Source organism: Drosophila yakuba, chromosome 3R (assembly GCF_016746365.2).
Source record: "Drosophila yakuba strain Tai18E2 chromosome 3R, Prin_Dyak_Tai18E2_2.1, whole genome shotgun sequence".
Lineage (NCBI taxonomy): Eukaryota > Metazoa > Arthropoda > Insecta > Diptera > Drosophilidae > Drosophila > Drosophila yakuba.
This window is the reverse complement of record NC_052530.2, coordinates 16,062,731-16,080,710: the sequence shown is the minus strand read 5'-3', so window position 1 is coordinate 16,080,710 and position 17,980 is coordinate 16,062,731. Positions and strand designations below refer to the sequence as shown.

Genomic DNA, 17,980 nt, shown 5'->3' with positions numbered 1-17,980 from the left:
ACGTACCCAGAAATATTTTCCAACAGGAATGTTGTAGGCATTATATCGTTTGCGAACGCGAATAAAGTAAAATAACAACAAAAATATTGTGTAAAAATGGTTTATTATTAATGTATAAGTATAACAGAAAACACAAATGGTAACTTAAAACAGTGTAAGCAAACCAAGACGAACAACAACCAACAAAAGAACGAAAAAAATATGAAAATAAAAAAAAAACCAAGAAAAAATTGAAACCAAAATAAATGAAAAATTATTACAAAAGGTTTGTGTGTTTTGCCATATCTGGTTAGCTGTTTTAGTAAATTAATGATTTTTTTATTTTTCACAAAATTACGATAAACTAATAGGCTGTGCAACAAAAAACAAAAGAATTAGTCCAATTACGGTGAGCTTAATTATACTAATTGATAGATCATGGGTCTCTAACAGTTACCTCACGATCTGTCCACGCTCCCACCTGGTTTTACCGACTCATTTCACAAACACGAGTAAATTGCAGTTTTTGAGGAAGCCAGTGTTTCCGTTTTAACTGTTATAAAAGATACAATTGATTATTAATGGGAATTTGGAAAAACTATTTCTGTTTGAATGACATATTATATCACACATTTGTGGAAGCGGACGTCTTTCGATAGCGCTGCGCGAAAATCTCGTGTTAACGTGGTTGTGCTGAACAGTGTTAGCGGCAAATCCGCAAAAACAAACGGTGGACTTGTGCCATAGTTCTGCGCGTAACCTAGGCGTGCTGAACGACCGCGTGTTGCAGGTGGTTAGCAAAATATATAAGTTTGCAATTCTTGCAGCTGATAAAACAGCTGACAGCGCTGCCAACTTATCTCGGTGGGCGATCATGAGCGAGTGGCGTTGCCACATCAACCGTAAGACCAGTGCTGAGGTGCGAACGTTGGGCGCGTAATTTCAAAATTAAATTCAAAATTTGATTTAATTTAAACAAATAAGTGCCACGCATAACAAGCTCGAAAAAATGAGCAGCGATCAAAAGAATGAGCGTAGAAGCTCCGTCAACCCAAGAAATGCTTGCTACTCCTATTTCTCAACTAGAGATATAGATCAAAATCAGAAGTCGACAAAGAGCAACTCGACTCTACTGACCGTCGACAGCAAGAGAGCCAGCTCTTGCTCACCCTCTCTGCTCACCCCAACTCCCGCATCATGGAGCTACCAATGCCAAACCCCACCACCGCCGGCTTCGCTGAATGAAGCTCCAACAACAAGCAGTGCTAAAATTTCTGCAGTAAACTCACCACCAATAATTAAACCAACTACCAATACTGCGAGTTCGGTCCCAAAGGCCGCACAACAAAATAAAATGGCAACAAAAACAGTTAGCCACGATAAGCAACAAGCGGGCCCAGCTATACAGACCGGTATGGACCGCTACATCCAGATTAAGCGCAAGCTTAGTCCACCCAACACGGTTGGCAATAAACCAAAGATCAATCGAACCAACAAAAGCACCGATCAAACGAGGAGCTCCAATGAAAACCGATTCTCCATCTTAGCAGAGGCGGACAACAACCAACCAGAGTTGGGGCAGGAGACTCAAAGGAAACCTAAGCCCCCACCTATTTACATAAGGGAAAAAAGTTCAAGCGCCCTGGTCAACAAAATTGTTGCGCTGGTCGGGGACGAGAATTTCCATGTTGTTCCGCTTATTAAAGGGAACATACACGAAACAAAGGTCCAAACGAAGTCCGAAGAACACTTCCGAGCTGTGTCTAAGTACCTGGAAGACACAAAAAAGAACTTTTACACCTATCAACTAAAAAGCAGCAAGGGACTGCAAGTTGTGCTAAAAGGTATAGAACCTGACGTCACCCCCTCCGAAATTCAGGAAGCCCTTAAGGCCAGGGGCTTCTGCGCCAAAAATGTTAGCAATATTGTTAACAGAAACAAAAAACCGCAACCACTTTTCAAGGTAGAGCTCGAACCAGATAGCAAAGCCTTAAAGAAAAACGAAGTGCACCCGATCTACAAGCTGCAGCTCTTACTGCATCGAAGAATCACCGTGGAAGAACCCCACAAACGCAACGGCCCTGTTCAATGCACAAACTGCCAAGAGTATGGACACACCAAGACATACTGCACACTTCGGACGGTCTGCGTAGTCTGCGGAGACTTCCACAACTCCGTAAACTGCCCCGCAAACAAAGAAGACCCCCAAATGAAAAAATGTGGCAACTGTGGAGGAAACCATACGGCAAACTACAGAGGCTGTGCGGTCTACAAGGAGCTGAAGAGTCGCATGCGACGAGCGACAGCTACGCACCAACAACATTTCGCCAAGGCAGCCAGATCATCTTTTGGGCAGCTAGATACAACCAAGGGAATCTCCTACGCCGAAGCACTAAGAACAGGCATGGAAAATCCGCCCCAGCCTCACTCAGAAAATGTTCAGCAGGTTACAGTGCAGCCGCAAAGCAAATTGGAATCTATGATGTTCACCATGCAACAAAGTATGATGGAACTTATGTCATTCATGAAAACAACCATGCAAACCCTTGTTCAGAACCAGAACATGGTAATTCAGCTGCTTGTAGCACAACAGTCCAAAAAATAAATGACTAACCTACGTATATCCATGTGGAATGCCAACGGTATTTCACGGCATAAACTTGAAATAACTCAATTCCTAAACGTAAATCACATCGACGCCATGCTGCTGGTTGAAACGCACCTCACAGGGAGATATAACTTCTATATAAGAGGCTATACCTTTTACCGCACAGATCATCCGGATGGCAAGGCCCACGGCGGAACGGGCATTTTAATCAGAGAACGCATCAAACACCACTTTCATCAAAGGTTTGCAACAAATTACCTGCAAGCCACGTCCATAAAAGTGATCTCAGGAAACGGCAACCTTTGCATTGCCGCTGTCTACTGCCCACCTCGATTTAACATCTCTGAAGGTCAATTCATGGACTTCTACAACACTCTGGGGGATCGCTTCATAGCCGCAGGAGACTACAACGCCAAACACACGCACTGGGGATCACGCCTCGTGACTCCCAAGGGAAGGCAACTGTATAATGCACTTATAAAGGTGAGCAATAAACTGGACTACGTTTCCCCTGGTAGCCCCACATATTGGCCTGCAGACCCAAAAAAGATCCCAGATCTAATTGATTTCGCGGTGACAAAAAACATCTCACGCAATTTAATAAGCGCCATAGCACTACCGGATCTCTCATCTGACCACTCCCCTCTGTTGATAAGCCTTCTTCAAAGCCCAGAAATTGCGGACCACCCCCACATGCTGACGTCGCACAACACTAACTGGATGAAATACAGAAAGTATGTGAGTTCCCACATTGAGCTAACTCCCCAACTAAACATCGAAGCGGACATCGACTGCTCCACCGCCGCACTGGAAGAGGTACTCGTCACAGCAGCTAGGATCTCAACCCCAAAACGGAAGGAGGGGGAATTTAAGAAGTTCAAAACCAACCGGCAAATTGAACAGCTGGTTCTGGAAAAGAGGCGTCTGCGACGAGCGTGGCAAACCAGCAGATCGCCATGTTCAAAGCAACGTCTTACTGAAGCCACCCGCAATCTAAACCGGGCCCTGAAGCAAGAAGCTGAAAATGAACAACTTAAATATATTGGAAAACTCTCGCCAACTAGCACAAAGCATCCCTTGTGGAGGGCTCACCCAAATCTAAGCTCTCCAATTCAAACCGTCACCCCTATAAGGAATTCTTCAGGGTGCTGGGCCCGCAGCGACAAAGATAGAGCCGAATCATTTGCCTTACATCTCAGAGGCGTATTCCAGCCGAACCCTGCAGCAAAGGATTATGTTCCTCCGCAAATCCACCTCGAAACTGAATCCACGCCAACTACATTTCAGCCGAACGAGATCAAAAAAGTCATCAGGGAGCTAAAACCAAAAAAGGCTCCAGGCGGTGACCTAATAACTACAAAAATGATAATGGAACTTCCGTACTGTGCTATTGAGGTCATCTGTAAACTCTTCAATGGAATCATAAGTCTCGGCTACTATCCAAGGAAATGGAAAAAATCAATTATTATAATGATACCGAAGCCCGGAAAAGATCACACGATTCCGTCATCTTACAGACCAATAAGTTTACTATCATGCCTGTCCAAATTATTCGAAAAATGCCTTCTAACGCGCATAATACCATACATGGGGGCCCACAACATTATTCCAGCCCATCAATTTGGCTTCAGAGCAAAACACGGAACTATAGAGCAAGTAAACAGAATAACATCAGAAATTCGCACAGCCTTCGAACATAGGGAATATTGCAGCGCGATATTTCTCGACGTATCTCAAGCATTCGACCGTGTCTGGCTCAAAGGACTCATGCACAAAATCAAAACACACTTGCCCGGGTACACCCATAAACTCCTTGAATCCTACCTCTACAATAGAGCCTTCGCAGTAAGATGTAATACAACAATTTCGGATAGCTACACTATCGAAGCTGGGGTCCCTCAAGGTAGCGCACTTGGGCCAACTCTATTCGTCCTTTACACAGCAGATATTCCCACGAGTGACCGACTAACAACATCCACCTTCGCCGACGACACTGCGATCCTTAGCCGCTCCAGATGCCCAGTCCGTGCAACAACCCAACTCGCCAACCATCTCGTGGTAGTCGAGAAGTGGCTATCTGACTGGCGTATTAATATAAACGAACAAAAGTGTAAACACATAACGTTTACCCTTAACAGACAAACTTGCCCTCCGCTCTGTATGAATAGCACGCAGATCCCCCAAGTTAATGAAGTAACGTATCTCGGCATCCACCTCGACAGACGTCTAACATGGTATAGACATATCAAATGCAAGAAACTGCACCTAAAACTGAAAGCCAGCAGCCTCCACTGGATTATAAACTCACGATCGCCCTTGTGCCTGGACTACAAGGTCCTGCTCTACAACTCCACTCTTAAGCCAATCTGGACGTATGGCTCCCAGCTGTGGGGGAACGCGAGCAGAACCAACATAGACATCATTCAGCGAGCCCAATCAAAGATCCTGCGAACTATCACTGGGGCACCATGGTATATTCGTAACCAAAACATCCACAGGGACCTCGGCATTCTCGCAGTAAAAGATGAAATAGACAAGCAAATAGCGTCGTACAATGAAAAACTATCTGCCCACCCAAATCCTCTAGCAAGGGTCTTGACTCGGCTCTCCAGCCGAACCCGCTTGCAACGTACAGACCTTCCAACCCAGTCATAACTTGTCAGGGCCACTGTCTCAGTCTACATGACTCCTAGTTAGGTTATAGTATAAGATTTGATACACTTATTGTTAGTCTCGTAAATGAGAAGATTCAATAAATAAAAGCAAAGCATTTAAAAAAAAAAAAAAAAAAAAAAAAAAAGAAATATTAATTAGAGGTGGCAACCCTGAATAAGGCTTACATTGCAAACCGTTAGTTACATGTGCTACCAATTAGCCGGGACGCAAACCCAAACCGCAAATCAGAGCTTTTGCTTCCGGCCATCGAAATAGCGCCAGAGTAAAAGTCGCGATACTACATCTTGGCTAAGGTCAGGCGCCTTTTAATGCTGCCCAAAGTGAACGGATGCAATTACTCAATTGCTCTGGCCTTTGTGCATTGTCTGTATATGTCCATATTTGTATATATATATTCATGCTGGGCCCAAGACAATTTGCGCTATTGCCAAATGAAACAGCGGCGCACAGGTGAACGTTCGCGAGTGGGAGAGCGAGCTTTAAAAGCAGTTTTCTTGCTTTTTACCTGCTTAACTTGCTGCTCATGTCTGGTCTTCGTTAGTGGGAGAATCGGAAAGAGCGTTGGAGCATTGGAGCAAGGGAGCGTCCAGCCCGCGCAAGATATTCAAGTAAACTACCAAATCCCGACTCCGTCAGTCTGCGAGGTCGCCTCAAGCGCTCAACACCTGTGCGGAGCTAAAAAAAAATCAGAAACATATCCAAATACCTATCAACCCAATCAGTACTACCAACTAGGACAGGCTCGTAACTCAAACGAAGTGAAAGAAAAGTGACTGAAAAAGTGAAAAGCGGCATGCAAGTGCAGAACCCAGCCCAACCAGATGAGCCCAAGCCACAACCCAGTCGATTGAGATTCCAAGCGCGACACATGCTGCTGGTGCTGGAATAACAGTTTTAGGCAAGAGAGCTGCTTGCTTACGACCACAAGTGGTCAGAGAGGAGAGCCGGAGTCCGGAGTCTTTTAGCTGGTTCGGGAGATCTGTGGAAATCCAAACAAACCAAGTAAAATCGAAACAAAACAAACAATCAGACAACAAAAGCAACATGAATCAAACGCAAGTGAATAATTTCCTCAAGTGCTTCCTGCAAATCGATGAGCCGTCAAACCGTTGGACATCACGTCACGACGGGGAGGATCACGATGATAATGACGACGATCATGATCATGATCATGACGAGGACGACGAGAGTGGCGTTCTGGTTGCCAAGGTCACAGCCATGGTGGTGCTATTCTGCGCCAGCGCGATTTGTGGATCGATTCCCTTTTTGCTCAACCGCTGCTATCGCTGGACGGAGAACCAGACAAATGCACGATCCGCCATCGTAGTAAAGTGCCTGCTGTACTTTGGAGGTGGCGTCCTGCTAGCCACCACCTTTCTCCATCTCCTGCCCGAAGTTCAGGAGGTCGTCGAGGAGCTGCAGGAGTGCGGCATCATCGGAGAGCTTACGTTTCCGCTGGCCGAGCTGCTCATGTGCTGCGGCTTTTTTCTTATGTATTTCATCGAGGAGGCCATGCACACGTATGTCCATCATCATCAAAAGGATGAGGCGGGCGCCGCCTTTGAGCGGGGTCACAGCATCCGGAACAGCCACCTGCTGAAACCCACCGAAGGCAACACAACCACACCCTCTGCCCCACCGGCGCCTTTGACTGGCACCGCCGAGCTTGGAACACTCTCGGTGCAGAATCTCCTGCAGAACGATCTGGAGCAGCAAAAGTTTGCCACCAAGCCACAGCAACAGGCTAATGGACACGGACACAGCCACGGTCATGGACATGGACATAGCCATCTACCAGTAATTGCAGACGATGCCGCTCCAGGGGACATGCTGGCTTCATCCCTGCGAGGACTCTTCATTGTTTCCGCTCTGTCGTTGCATGAACTCTTTGAGGGCATGGCCATTGGCCTGGAGAGCTCCGCCAGTTCGGTGTGGTTTATGTTTGGCGCCGTTTCCGCACACAAACTGGTCCTGGCCTTCTGCGTGGGCGTCGAGCTGATTGTTGCCAGGACCCGCATGTTACTAGCCGTTCTGTATGTGCTAACCTTCGCAGTGGTTAGCCCGCTGGGGATCGGCATCGGGATTTTGATAAACCACGGTCAGGAGACAACCGGACCCAGTCTGGTCTCCGCCATTCTGCAAGGATTCGCCTGTGGCACGCTCATATACGTGGTGTTCTTCGAGATACTCTCGAAAAATCGATCCGGTCTGCGCGCCTATTTGGCCCTGTTCGTCGGCTTCCTTGTCATGTTTGGGCTGCAGCAGTTGAGTAAGTACTATATTTACATTTAAATAATAATTACTGGGTGCAAATCGTAGGGATTTACTGAAAAGGAATTTGAGATGTGAATTACGACTTGGTCGTGCCAATTCAGTTTGCCATGCATTTTTATTAGTTTTTTTTTACCCTGATATTATACAATTTAGTTCTATTACACTTACATATCTATGTATTGCCTAGACTAGGCTTCACTAGTCCTTCAATTGCTGAAACTTAGATAGCAGGCTTAGCGGTAATTAGCACGATCGTCGCCGGGTGTGTCAGATGACATTCTTTAACCGGAATCGATTGGGAATTGGGAACAGGTTCTATATACATAGCTGATCCGCTGAATACTGCGTGGTTGACCTTGTAACAGGCCTTGCTGCGATTTGTTTTGCATGCTCAGATACAAGACAGTTTGTCACTCTGTATACCTATAGTACAGGGGAAATAAAAATCCCGTCCCCGCCATGAAGTCATCTCGCAAAAATCAGGGGGTTGCCCAAGCGAAAAAGCACCGTGAAAACCGCATTCAAACTTGTATTGATGAGCACGGGATAAAAATTCGTACGACAAGTTTACGCCACAAGTATGTGATTAACAAAAAGTCGGATAGGTTTTTATATGGTCTAGGGCTAGATAAGGCAGGACAAAACGCTCATAAATCATTGCTTGGAAGTGGGGTGTTGGAAGTTAACTTCCATGCTTCCATGACGAAATAAATGTTTAGCAATCTAGAGCGGAGTGTGTAAATCACTATGAGCAAATAGGGTCTACCCGATAAGTATTGGCATTCTTAACTGCTTATGTGGTTCAGCCCTAGATCGTGTAACTAACCTTTCTTATCGCCTACAGCTTCCAGTGGTGGACATGGTCACAGCCACAGCCACAGCAGTTGCTCCTCGTCGGAACAGACACACAATCACCAAGAGACTGAGACTGAGACCAGGTCAGCATCGGGCCACACCCGCACCCACGGTCACGAGCACGATCATGGTCTTCCACACCACCACAACCACGCAGAGGAGCTGGCCACGGTTCACAACTATGAACAGCAGCTGCAGCTCCTGCGGCAGGTGACCCAAAAACTGCTTGAATCACACCCCAAGAAGGACGTCTAGATTGTACGCTGCTCAGCAGAACTTTGGTTTATTAATTGTATATATTTATGTGTATTATATGTGTACTCCGTAAAAATAGTGGAATTAGAAACAAAATGTGTATTATTAAAAAACTAAAGCGTTTTATTCCCGACATTAAATGTATTTTCTAAACTGGGTCAAGAGAAGAAAAGGCATGAGAGAACTAAAACTCTTATCTATGTCCGGTAGTAGTAGCCTTCACAGTCTCTGCCATTAATGGCACCTACAACAAGTAAGTTAAGCGAAAGGCAAGCATTTTTATTCATACATTTTTTTAATACTTTTTTTTTTGTAAAAGTATAACACGAATCTCGTGTAATTTATTTTTGTAATCTTTTATTTAAAACGGGTAAAAACACAAAATATATACTACATAGAATATTACAAAATTATTTAATATCCTGGTTACCTTTTGTTTACTAAAAATCAAAAAAGACAATTAGTAAATTGACATTAATCATTTACTAAGTCGTATATTCGGTTTTATAATAACTGAACATCGAATTTGCCCACATTCAGTGGTTAGTGATTACATTTTACAACGTGAAGATACTCGTTTTTGAGTTAATCGATCTGACATAAAAGATTGAGAAAATCATTAGCAAATTCCGAATCGACAGGCGTGATTAATAATATATGTCAATAAAGTAAAGGTATGTTTAATTAACAAATTTGGCTTTGTAGTAACTAAATTAGCTGAAGCGCAGACTAAGCGGTTTATACGTGCTCTAAACATATATTTCAGGCATTTGAAATTGGGTTGAATTCTGAAGTTTAATTGCTTTTGCAATTTTTATAGAATACCCACCATAAAGCGAAATACGTGCCTGGGCATAAAGTTCCACCATCAGATTGCCGGCAGGCCCCGTTTGGGAGTGCGATTCTCGGCATTGTGAAATTTCAGCACGATATCTCTACTGGTCTACAGCTTGCGAATCGTAAAGTGGGTGGACTTGTGGACGAGGCCTTGTTGCCAGGTATACTCGTATATTTATCATGTGATCGTCTTGTTTTGTCGCATAGGCCACAATAAATACAATTTTTCAGCTGATAGCTTCGTTGCTTGCGTACATTTTTAACACGATATCTCCACAAAACGCGCTGCGGACCGGTTTTCGAGTTGGCACCGCTGCTGTTTCTCACCAGACGGACCGCTATCTCTCTGTTTTTTGATAACTGCGATAAGCGCATGTTCTCCGCTCGAGCCGAACTGGCAGCCTAACATCATGCCCCCCACCGATCCCCAAATGTCCGGACTGCAGCGGAAATTAGCGCTTCAAGTGTCAAGTGTGAATTTGCAAGGCGGTAAACATATCGGACGGCCGATGAAAACATCTTGGTGGCTCAATTAGCGCCCTCGGGTGATCTTATTTACATCTGTGCTGTTGCCGATGACGATCCCAAAGATGCTCATATTATTGGGAACTGAACCCCACCCCGCTGTAGCCAACGGAACTCCCTTATCGGGTGCGCATCACGCTCTCTTCGCCTTCGCTATCCGTCTCCAGATGTTATCAACTGTATCTGAGCGGAATGCACACACGGTGAAGTGTGGCAAATCGTGGGGCTAAAGGCTTAACGGCAAACGGAACAACTAATCTCTAATATTCTTGCCTGATAGGCAATATTATCATTTGAACTCGAGCTCTTGAACCATATATACCAGAGAAGTGTCGTTAATAAATCATATAAAACAGTGCTCTGCGATAGCCAAAACCGAAGATGTGAGCAAAAAAATACAACTTTTATGTTTTGATTGAGGTTCTGATAACCGGTAGTGAGTAAACGTTATTTCCGAAAAATGTACTTTTGTTTTATATGAGTTAGGACCGCTCTTATTAGATTAAAAAAAAAACACTTTTGTACAAGCAGACATTTTTCGAAATATGAACGCTAGAATTACAGCTTCGTGTAAGGAATTCTACAAAAATTTTGCTGTTTACAAAGCAAAATAAGGGTCGTCTCTGCCTAAAAGTATGCACTCTTTTTTCCAATTCATATTCAATAATGGAACTTTTTTTTTTTTTTTTTAATTTTATTTATTAAGGCATACGGGGAAATCTTGGAGCCCCTTTGTGTCCTTCTTTTCTATTAATTCAGCCCATTTGGGCGCGCCGGCTAACTACAGTTAGCTTTTTCTATTTTATAATGATTTTACTACAATGACATTACAGATAACATATAGGAATTAAGATAAGCGTCAGCTTCTGCTGACCCTTGTCACAGGAGATCGGGAAATGAGATCCCTCGGTTGTCTTCTATTCAGCCTTCTTAGTGGGCGAGATCTATTTAGAGCGCTGGCCAGCCGATTTCTGTGGCGCTCCAACCTGTCATGGTATCTGCTCGAGTGCTGGTTTATCTCGTCAAATACCGTTGCGAGTTTCAGGTCTCTGTGCAGGGTGGTGTTTCGCACAAGCCACTCGCATACGGTGATGAGTCTTGCGACCTTATTTTGTATAGCCTGGATCCTTTTGATTTGGCTGTCGCATGCCAAGCCCCAGATTTGGCACCCTTACTTCCAGTTTGGAGCTAAAATCTGTTTGTAGATTGTCAGCTTGTTAGATAGCGACAATTTACTGCGCGGACAAAGAAGCCAGTAGTGCTTCGCCACCTTAGCAAGTAGGCGCGTTCTAATGTCGGTCACATGCTTGGCAAATGTGAGTCTGCGATCCAGAAGCACTCCAAGGTATTTGGCTGCGTTCGGCTGTGGTACAGGGGCTGCCTCAATGTAGACGGGCGGTGGCGTTCTCCGCTTTAAAGTATAGCAGACGTTGTTGGATTTACTGCTATTGATGCCAATTTTCCAACGTCTTGCCCATTCCGAGAACCGATCTGCAAAGTCCTGTATACCATCGGCTGCGTCGTGCTCGCATCGGGACCTGTAGGTGACGCACACGTCATCGGCAAATGTGGCTAACATTGATTTCCCGTAAAGGCTTACATCCGGCTGAAGCATGTCGTGGCTATATAGGCAGTAGAGCAGGGGGCCGAGGACACTACCTTGTCGGTGGAAATTGCTGAATGAAAGCGAAAAGCGAACCTCCTTCCTTCCAGGTACGATTTTAGCAACCCAAAATATGGAGCAGGCAGCGTCTGCTTGATTTTTAGCTGAAGTCCAATGTGCCACACTCGATCAAACGCTTCTCGAATGTCCAAGAAGAGGCTGTTGCAATATTTCTTGCTGTCGTAGGCATTCAGAATTTGCTCGACGACCCGATGGAGCTGCTCGACAGTACAGTGGCCAGCACGAAAACCGAACTGGTGCTCAGGGGTAATCCCCTGGGCTTCCATAATCCTTACAGTCCGGACAGCAATCAGTCTCTCAAACACCTTCGAAATTGAAGGGAGGAGACTGATCGGCCGGTAGGAGGCGGGCTCCCTTTCCGGCTTGCCAGGTTTGTGGATCATGGAGATTATCCCGAGCTTCCACTGATAAGGAAAGTATTGCAACCTCGCAATAGCGTTGAAAACCAACGTAATGTAGAGGATCGCTTCACTGGGCAGGGCCTTCAATGTGGCGTTGCAGATGTCGTCATGTCCTGGTGCTTTGTTGCTACTCTGGCGCATAATGACTTCGGCTACCTCGCAGGGTTCAAACGGCGTGATTGGCAGATCCACTTGAAGCGCTTGGTTCAACCGCTCCTGAGTTTCTTCAACCTGTTGCAGGCTGGCAAGCTTGAATGGTTGAAATTGCTCAGCGAGGTGCGCAGCAAATACCTCCGCTTGTCCCAAGTCGGTCCGACACCATGTCCCGTTGCTATCGACTAAAGGCGCCTTCCTCGTGCAACGCCTTTTGATTGCGCGCGTGGCCTTCCACAGCGAATGCGTCGCTTCGCTTTCGACTCCAGTATTGGCAAGCCTTTCGTCAAACCATGCGGATTTGTGCCGCACCAACGCGCATCGGAGCCTTCTCAGCGCTCGATTCCATTCCGTCTTGTCCAACGGGTGACGGGACCTCATCCACCTAGTGCGTAAGCGCCTCCTCTCAGCTATGAGCAGCAGGATCTCCCTGGTTATTGGTATTCGATCTGCCGCGAGCTGCCGAGATATGCTGCGAGTTGCCAATCAAACTTGATATTGTTGGTGAGCAGTTCAATAGCGCCATCAACATCCTGACCAGAGTTTAAGGTAGTGTTCGGGGGCAGTGTGGATTCTGGTTGCGATTGGAATACCTCCAGGTTAGTACGCCTAGTGATAAGGCGCTCCATCTTAGGGTAGCATATTGCCCCCGCATCCAGCGTAATTACCAGAGGCAGGTGGTCGGGGCTAAGCTCAACAACCGCACTTATGTTAGCGTGGATGCCCAGCACACCCTTTGTCAGTGCAAAATCAATGTACCCTGGGGAGCCTCTACTGCCGTACGGGTATCTTGTTGGTCCTCCTGTTGCTAGCGAGTTCACCTCCGAGTTTAGGACGAGATTCGCTAGAGCAATGCCTCCCGCAACGATGAATAATGGAACTAAGTTTGTTCGTGATAAAAGTAATTCGTTGCAGTTTTATTGGATTGTTTATTAATAATTCATTTTATTTATATTAATCTTGAGTTAATTTGATGACATTTTTAACGAGGCAAATACTATATATTTGTTCGATTTTAAGCTGGACTGCTACAAAACGTCTTTGGGAATTCGGGTAGGGTACTTAACAATTAGAACGTATCTAGTTCGACATAAATATTTTGTTTTGTTTTTTTTTCTAATACACAATAACATTTTTCCGTTAGCATAGGCCAATAAATACAATTTCATTTGGGTTCGCTTTAATTTATAAAATCTTTGCTACGTATGCTCAACTAATTTAACTTTTAACCAATTCGCTAAATAATTTATTTAGTTTACGTAAAATTTCGATATTAAATTTATGTACAAATTAGGTGGCCTAGGAGCTAGTCAAAAATGTAGCTCTAGCTATAAATATTGCAAGCCAAATGTAGCAAGTACTGTACTACACACAGTTTGATTAAAGAAATCTAAATATTAGAAGATAGATTAAAACACAGTCTTATTTATGTATGAAAACATTAAATGGGACAAACCAAAGATTAGAACAGGCAAGCAAGGTACAAAAGATACGCATAGGATATGTGTGTTGGTTACTAAGTCCCGCCGTATCTTTAGGCTTGGGCTGGTGTCACAGAATGCGTGCGCAAGAATCTGGGAGATTGCTGGAGGGGCATCTGCTTCCAGGGACGTCGCTTCATGTGCGACTGCTGCGAGCCAGTCAATCTGAAACAGTTTGAGGAACAAGATAGACTTTTGATTTGCTAACTCCAGTCGACATTGCTCACCTGTTGTACTTGGATAGCTTTCGCCGCTTCATCGGAGGCAGTGCATCTATATCCTGTCGTGAGCCTACGAAGGCAAAGTTGCCTACTGCACCCGCGAGAGGAGCTGTAACAAGCAGGAACAGGAAATAACAAAAAGAAATCAACTTATTCAGTTAAGAGGCTCACAGTGCTTTCGTTTGTTGTTGCGGTGCACTTGATTGATGGGCAGTAGTGGAGCACTGGATCCGCTCTCCAGGTGATTCTGATGTCGGCGGATGCTGCAGCTGCGTCCCCTACAGCCTTTCAGCTGATGTAAAGCATCGTGCATGTGGGACCTCTCTCCAGGCGTAAGGCTTGCTGCGCGGTTTATTGTTTCAAAGCGATCTAATTGGGCGAAAGTAAATCCCCAAATATTATTCGATAATTTTTGAACTTCTTAATGGTGGCCTCTTACCAATGGTCAGGTTATAGAAGGTGATAAGGCCTGTGGTAAACTCGCAGTACAAAAAGTTGTGGGTGCCATTAATGGTCCTTAGGCAGGAGTAGGTGTTATTATTGGCGTTCATGCAGAAGCAAAAAGGACTGTCGTTCCAAAGGGGAGCCGTTCGCCAGTGCTGATTGTCGTGCGAGAAGCAGTTCATCTTTTCGGACAGACACTCCTTTTCCAGACGTGCCTTCTTAATGCGTTTCCGTTCCTTCTTGCGCTGTCGCTCCTCTTTAAGCTTCCTGCGTGCCTCACGCGCCATTTCTTTAGAGTCCGCATGGCTAAAGGTGAAAAATAATAGGTTAGATGTGTCTAATTATCCAAATTTATTGCTTTACTTACCTCTCGCCCACATCTGGTTCGCAATAGCATTCTGCTCGCGGTGTAAATCGATGCGACTGCTCCGAAGAATCGAATACGTTTCCTTGGAATACTTCCTTTTGGCCCACAACGTTTGATCTTGGCGTGCTGCTGGTGTCAGTAAAGTAGCTCATGTTGAACTCTGGCCCGGCTCCACTATCCAGTATACTGGGATCATTACGCCGTCGGTTATCATTTCTTCTGCCAGCGGCCAAGGCCTGCTTATTGCTTTCCCTCAACTGCTTCTTCATCTCCTTTAGCTTGCCAATCTTGTCCTTTAGAAGCTTAATCAGCATATCAATTTGAGTTCGCGAAGTACGCCACGTCTTTTCGTCATCGTATATCACATTTGAGCAGTTCACCTTAGCGGTGGTCGCATCCACAAAGCAGCGATGACCACCAGATTTTGCATACTTTTCTCCATGCTCATATGAGTTGCCACTAGAGTTGGATGAGTGCAGCTCGTGCTCGTTGAATTTAAGCTCCAAGATCTCCAGGGTGCTTTGTATCTGCTGAATGACCTGGGCAATAGTCTCGTTGTTGCTTCCGGGCAAATTACGCTTTCTGCGATGTGTATGATGAACAAGTTGATCGACGACCTGGTGGAGATCCAACAGCTCCTCCATCTCGTCAGGTAACTCTGTGTGGAACACCTCCCGCTTGTTTCGACGCCTTCCTTGGCCGTGATGTGTGCGCTTGTTGACGCGATGCAATCCAGCAGAAGGGGCTCGGATCTTCGTATAGACTACTCCATCTGGAGTAAAACAGGCACAGTTACGTTGATATTGCTTCCGGGGCATCGCAGCCAACTGATGCTCTAACTGGAGCTGAAATAAATCATATATTTATAATATCTATCCAACAATATACTTTGTCTCTCAACACACATGGAACTTGCACTTGTGCTTCCGCCAACGTCCCTCTTCATTGACGCACTTCCATTTTTGTCCAGGTAGACAGTTTTTGAGTAGCGCCGGGTCGGAGCACTCCGAGTTAAGACGCATCATCTTGGTTATATAGGGTGCCAGTGGAAGATCGTTGTTCTGCTGGAACTCCTGATCAAGCTCTTCATCGCCCTCCTCGAAGGCGGCATCGTCGAGGTCATCTTCTTCTAGGGCAGCTGCTGAGCTGTCCATGGCACCATCACCATCTACATCTTCCTCTTCGTTGTCCGTTTCCACTTCCTCTTCACCATTCTCCTGCTGCTGAACGGTTGAGCTCATCAAGGTGGCGGCGGTGCTGCTGCTCGAAATAATGGTGGTACTTTCGCCTGCTCCTTCGAGGAAATCTTCAAGTAGCGAACTATTGACCAGTTTCATGTTTCGCCGTTCAATTTGAAGACGGGCACGAGATTCGGCTATCTGCTCAGCCGTCTCCCTTCTGCCGGAACTCTCAATTAGGAAGCTATCCGGCCAGTTGTCCCGCACAGCGCGATTTCTGCTCAGCAGCAGTGGCAGTATGCTGCGCCCATCCATATGCTGAGGCGTTGGCACACCACCCATGTCCAGGAAAGTAGGGGCCAGATCCACATTTAAAACAATCTCATTGACCCTAACGAAAATCATTATCATTAGCTTCGCGAAATCTATAAAGTCATAGTACTTACACCTTGGAGGCCTGAATCCCTGGACCACGAATAAGGAACGGCACGCGGACATCAAACTCAAAGGGAAAACTTTTTCCCTTGATAAGTCCAAACTGACCCAGATGATAACCATGATCGGAAGTGTAAACTATATACGTGTTGTCCAACTCTCCGAGTTCCTTTAGTTCGTTGTATACCCTCTCCACGGCCACGTCGACGCTTTGGAGTGTTTGCAGGCGCTTCGTCATGAGAAGATTGGTGAACCTTTTGTGAACAGGCTGCATGGGTTCGGTGACCCTCAGAATCCATTGCTTGTCTGGATTCGGCGCGTGATCATACGATGGAGTGCTATAAGTGCAAACTAAATGTTAAAAACTATTGCCAACAAGAAGGAGCGGTGTATTTGATTTTAAAAATCCAAATATTTTTCAAGAGCGCGGGAGTAAATGCAACTACAGCATGCGTAAATTCAAATTAACACTTTGTAGCTTCTATAGTTTCCAATATCTCGACGTTCAAACGGACGGACACTAATATACTAATATATTGTAATAGCAGCGAGTATCGGGCATAAATAGGTAAGGTATTTACTTACTGATGGGTGGTCACATTGAAGAAAAGATGACTATACTGAGGAGCAGAATCCTCAGGGCCATGTGGTGCAGGAAAACTCATGGTGAGCAGCACGGGCTTGCGCTGGTTCTGCTGCTTTGAGGAGCGGAGGAAGGCAATTGAGTCATTGGCTATCAGGTCCGGATAGTAGTCCTTAGCGTAGTCAAAGCCGTGCTTAATTTTTTGCCCATTAAGGTTGATGCTGTAGTTGTAGTACTTGGAGTTCATGATCAGACCTCCCCACTCCCGCCAACCTGGTGGGATATATGACCCATTGTACTTGTTTAGATACTTTCCGAAATAGCCGGTGCGATAGCCTGCATTCGACAAATATGTGGCATAGGATCGCGTCTCATGAGTGGCCTGCCACTGGGGACTGGAGCAGTTGTCATTGTTGGTGAACACCATGTGGTTGTGCACGTACATCCCGGTCAGCAGAGAGGATCTCGCCGGACAGCACATGGGTGTGGTCGTATACGCGTGCCGGAATTCAGCTCCTCCATCTCTAAGAAGCCGCAGCGTGCGCGGCATGAAGTTTAGGGAGCCCAGTTCCACATCCTGGTCATCGGTCAGAATAAGGATTATGTTTGGTCGTCGCTCACGTGCGGAGTTGGAGTCCCGCGAGAATCTTTTCGCCGAGTGGCTGCGTTTGTGGGAATGAGATCCCTGTTCCTTACTGAAGACATGCAGCACGAAGAGAAGGAGTATCAGGCCGCCAATTATCAGGCGTAAACTGGAGTGCTGCATCATCGTTTAAGGTGGGAAAGAACGTAAGGCTTCAAGTCCTGGGCGCTAATCTAGCGCCTCTGCAGCCTCGCTCAGAACGCCAGCAACGTCATCTTTTGGTAACCTGTAAAAAGAATGATAGTATATAACTTTTAACCTCTTTGCGGCATTAAAGATGCAACATTAACTGCATAGTGTGGAAATAAATTTGACTTCAGAGTTGTTATTCGCCGCGATTCAAGCCAACTCAAGCATCTTTTTTTGGACCTGATTTTGGCT

General features: G+C 45.6%; 2 protein-coding genes and 1 long non-coding RNA gene across 4 annotated transcripts in view; 1 reads left to right on the top strand and 2 right to left on the bottom strand.

The window, feature by feature from the left end:
* Nucleotides 1–84: 84 nt before the first annotated feature.
* LOC120321916 lies at nucleotides 85–824 on the bottom strand. The gene is made up of 2 exons (XR_005561651.2): nucleotides 611–824; nucleotides 85–532 (listed from the first exon to the last, which is right to left on the bottom strand). It is a non-coding gene; the product is annotated as an uncharacterized LOC120321916 (long non-coding RNA).
* A 4,595-nt stretch (nucleotides 825–5,419) lies between these two features.
* LOC6537065 (zinc transporter ZIP1) lies at nucleotides 5,420–8,780 on the top strand. The gene is made up of 2 exons (XM_002097590.4): nucleotides 5,420–7,532; nucleotides 8,382–8,780. The coding sequence occupies exons 1-2, from the start codon at nucleotides 6,308–6,310 to the stop codon at nucleotides 8,645–8,647; spliced, it is 1,491 nt and encodes a 496-aa protein (XP_002097626.1). The 5' UTR covers nucleotides 5,420–6,307; the 3' UTR covers nucleotides 8,648–8,780.
* Nucleotides 8,781–13,136: 4,356 nt separating this feature from the next.
* The window catches only part of LOC6537064 (extracellular sulfatase SULF-1 homolog), a 28,988-nt gene continuing 24,144 nt past the window's right edge, over nucleotides 13,137–17,980 (bottom strand). For both annotated transcript variants that reach the window (XM_015192604.3, XM_002097589.4), the window contains exons 3-10: nucleotides 16,959–17,825; nucleotides 16,385–16,711; nucleotides 15,666–16,329; nucleotides 14,761–15,605; nucleotides 14,389–14,699; nucleotides 14,121–14,318; nucleotides 13,956–14,058; nucleotides 13,137–13,893 (exon numbers count right to left, since the gene is read on the bottom strand). In XM_015192604.3, the coding sequence (XP_015048090.1) occupies nucleotides 13,782–13,893; nucleotides 13,956–14,058; nucleotides 14,121–14,318; nucleotides 14,389–14,699; nucleotides 14,761–15,605; nucleotides 15,666–16,329; nucleotides 16,385–16,711; nucleotides 16,959–17,725 (3,327 nt within the window). In that variant the 5' untranslated portion in view covers nucleotides 17,726–17,825 and the 3' untranslated portion in view covers nucleotides 13,137–13,781. The remainder of the gene's footprint in view (nucleotides 13,894–13,955; nucleotides 14,059–14,120; nucleotides 14,319–14,388; nucleotides 14,700–14,760; nucleotides 15,606–15,665; nucleotides 16,330–16,384; nucleotides 16,712–16,958; nucleotides 17,826–17,980) is intronic.

Excerpts from the sequence above, each read along its gene's own strand:
- LOC6537065 (XM_002097590.4), top strand. The coding sequence starts at position 6,308 with ATGAATCAAACGCAAGTGAATAATTTCCTCAAGTGCTTCCTGCAAATC. Across the intron at positions 7,533-8,381 it reads GTTTGGGCTGCAGCAGTTGA|CTTCCAGTGGTGGACATGGT; the intron begins GTAAGTACTATA and ends TATCGCCTACAG.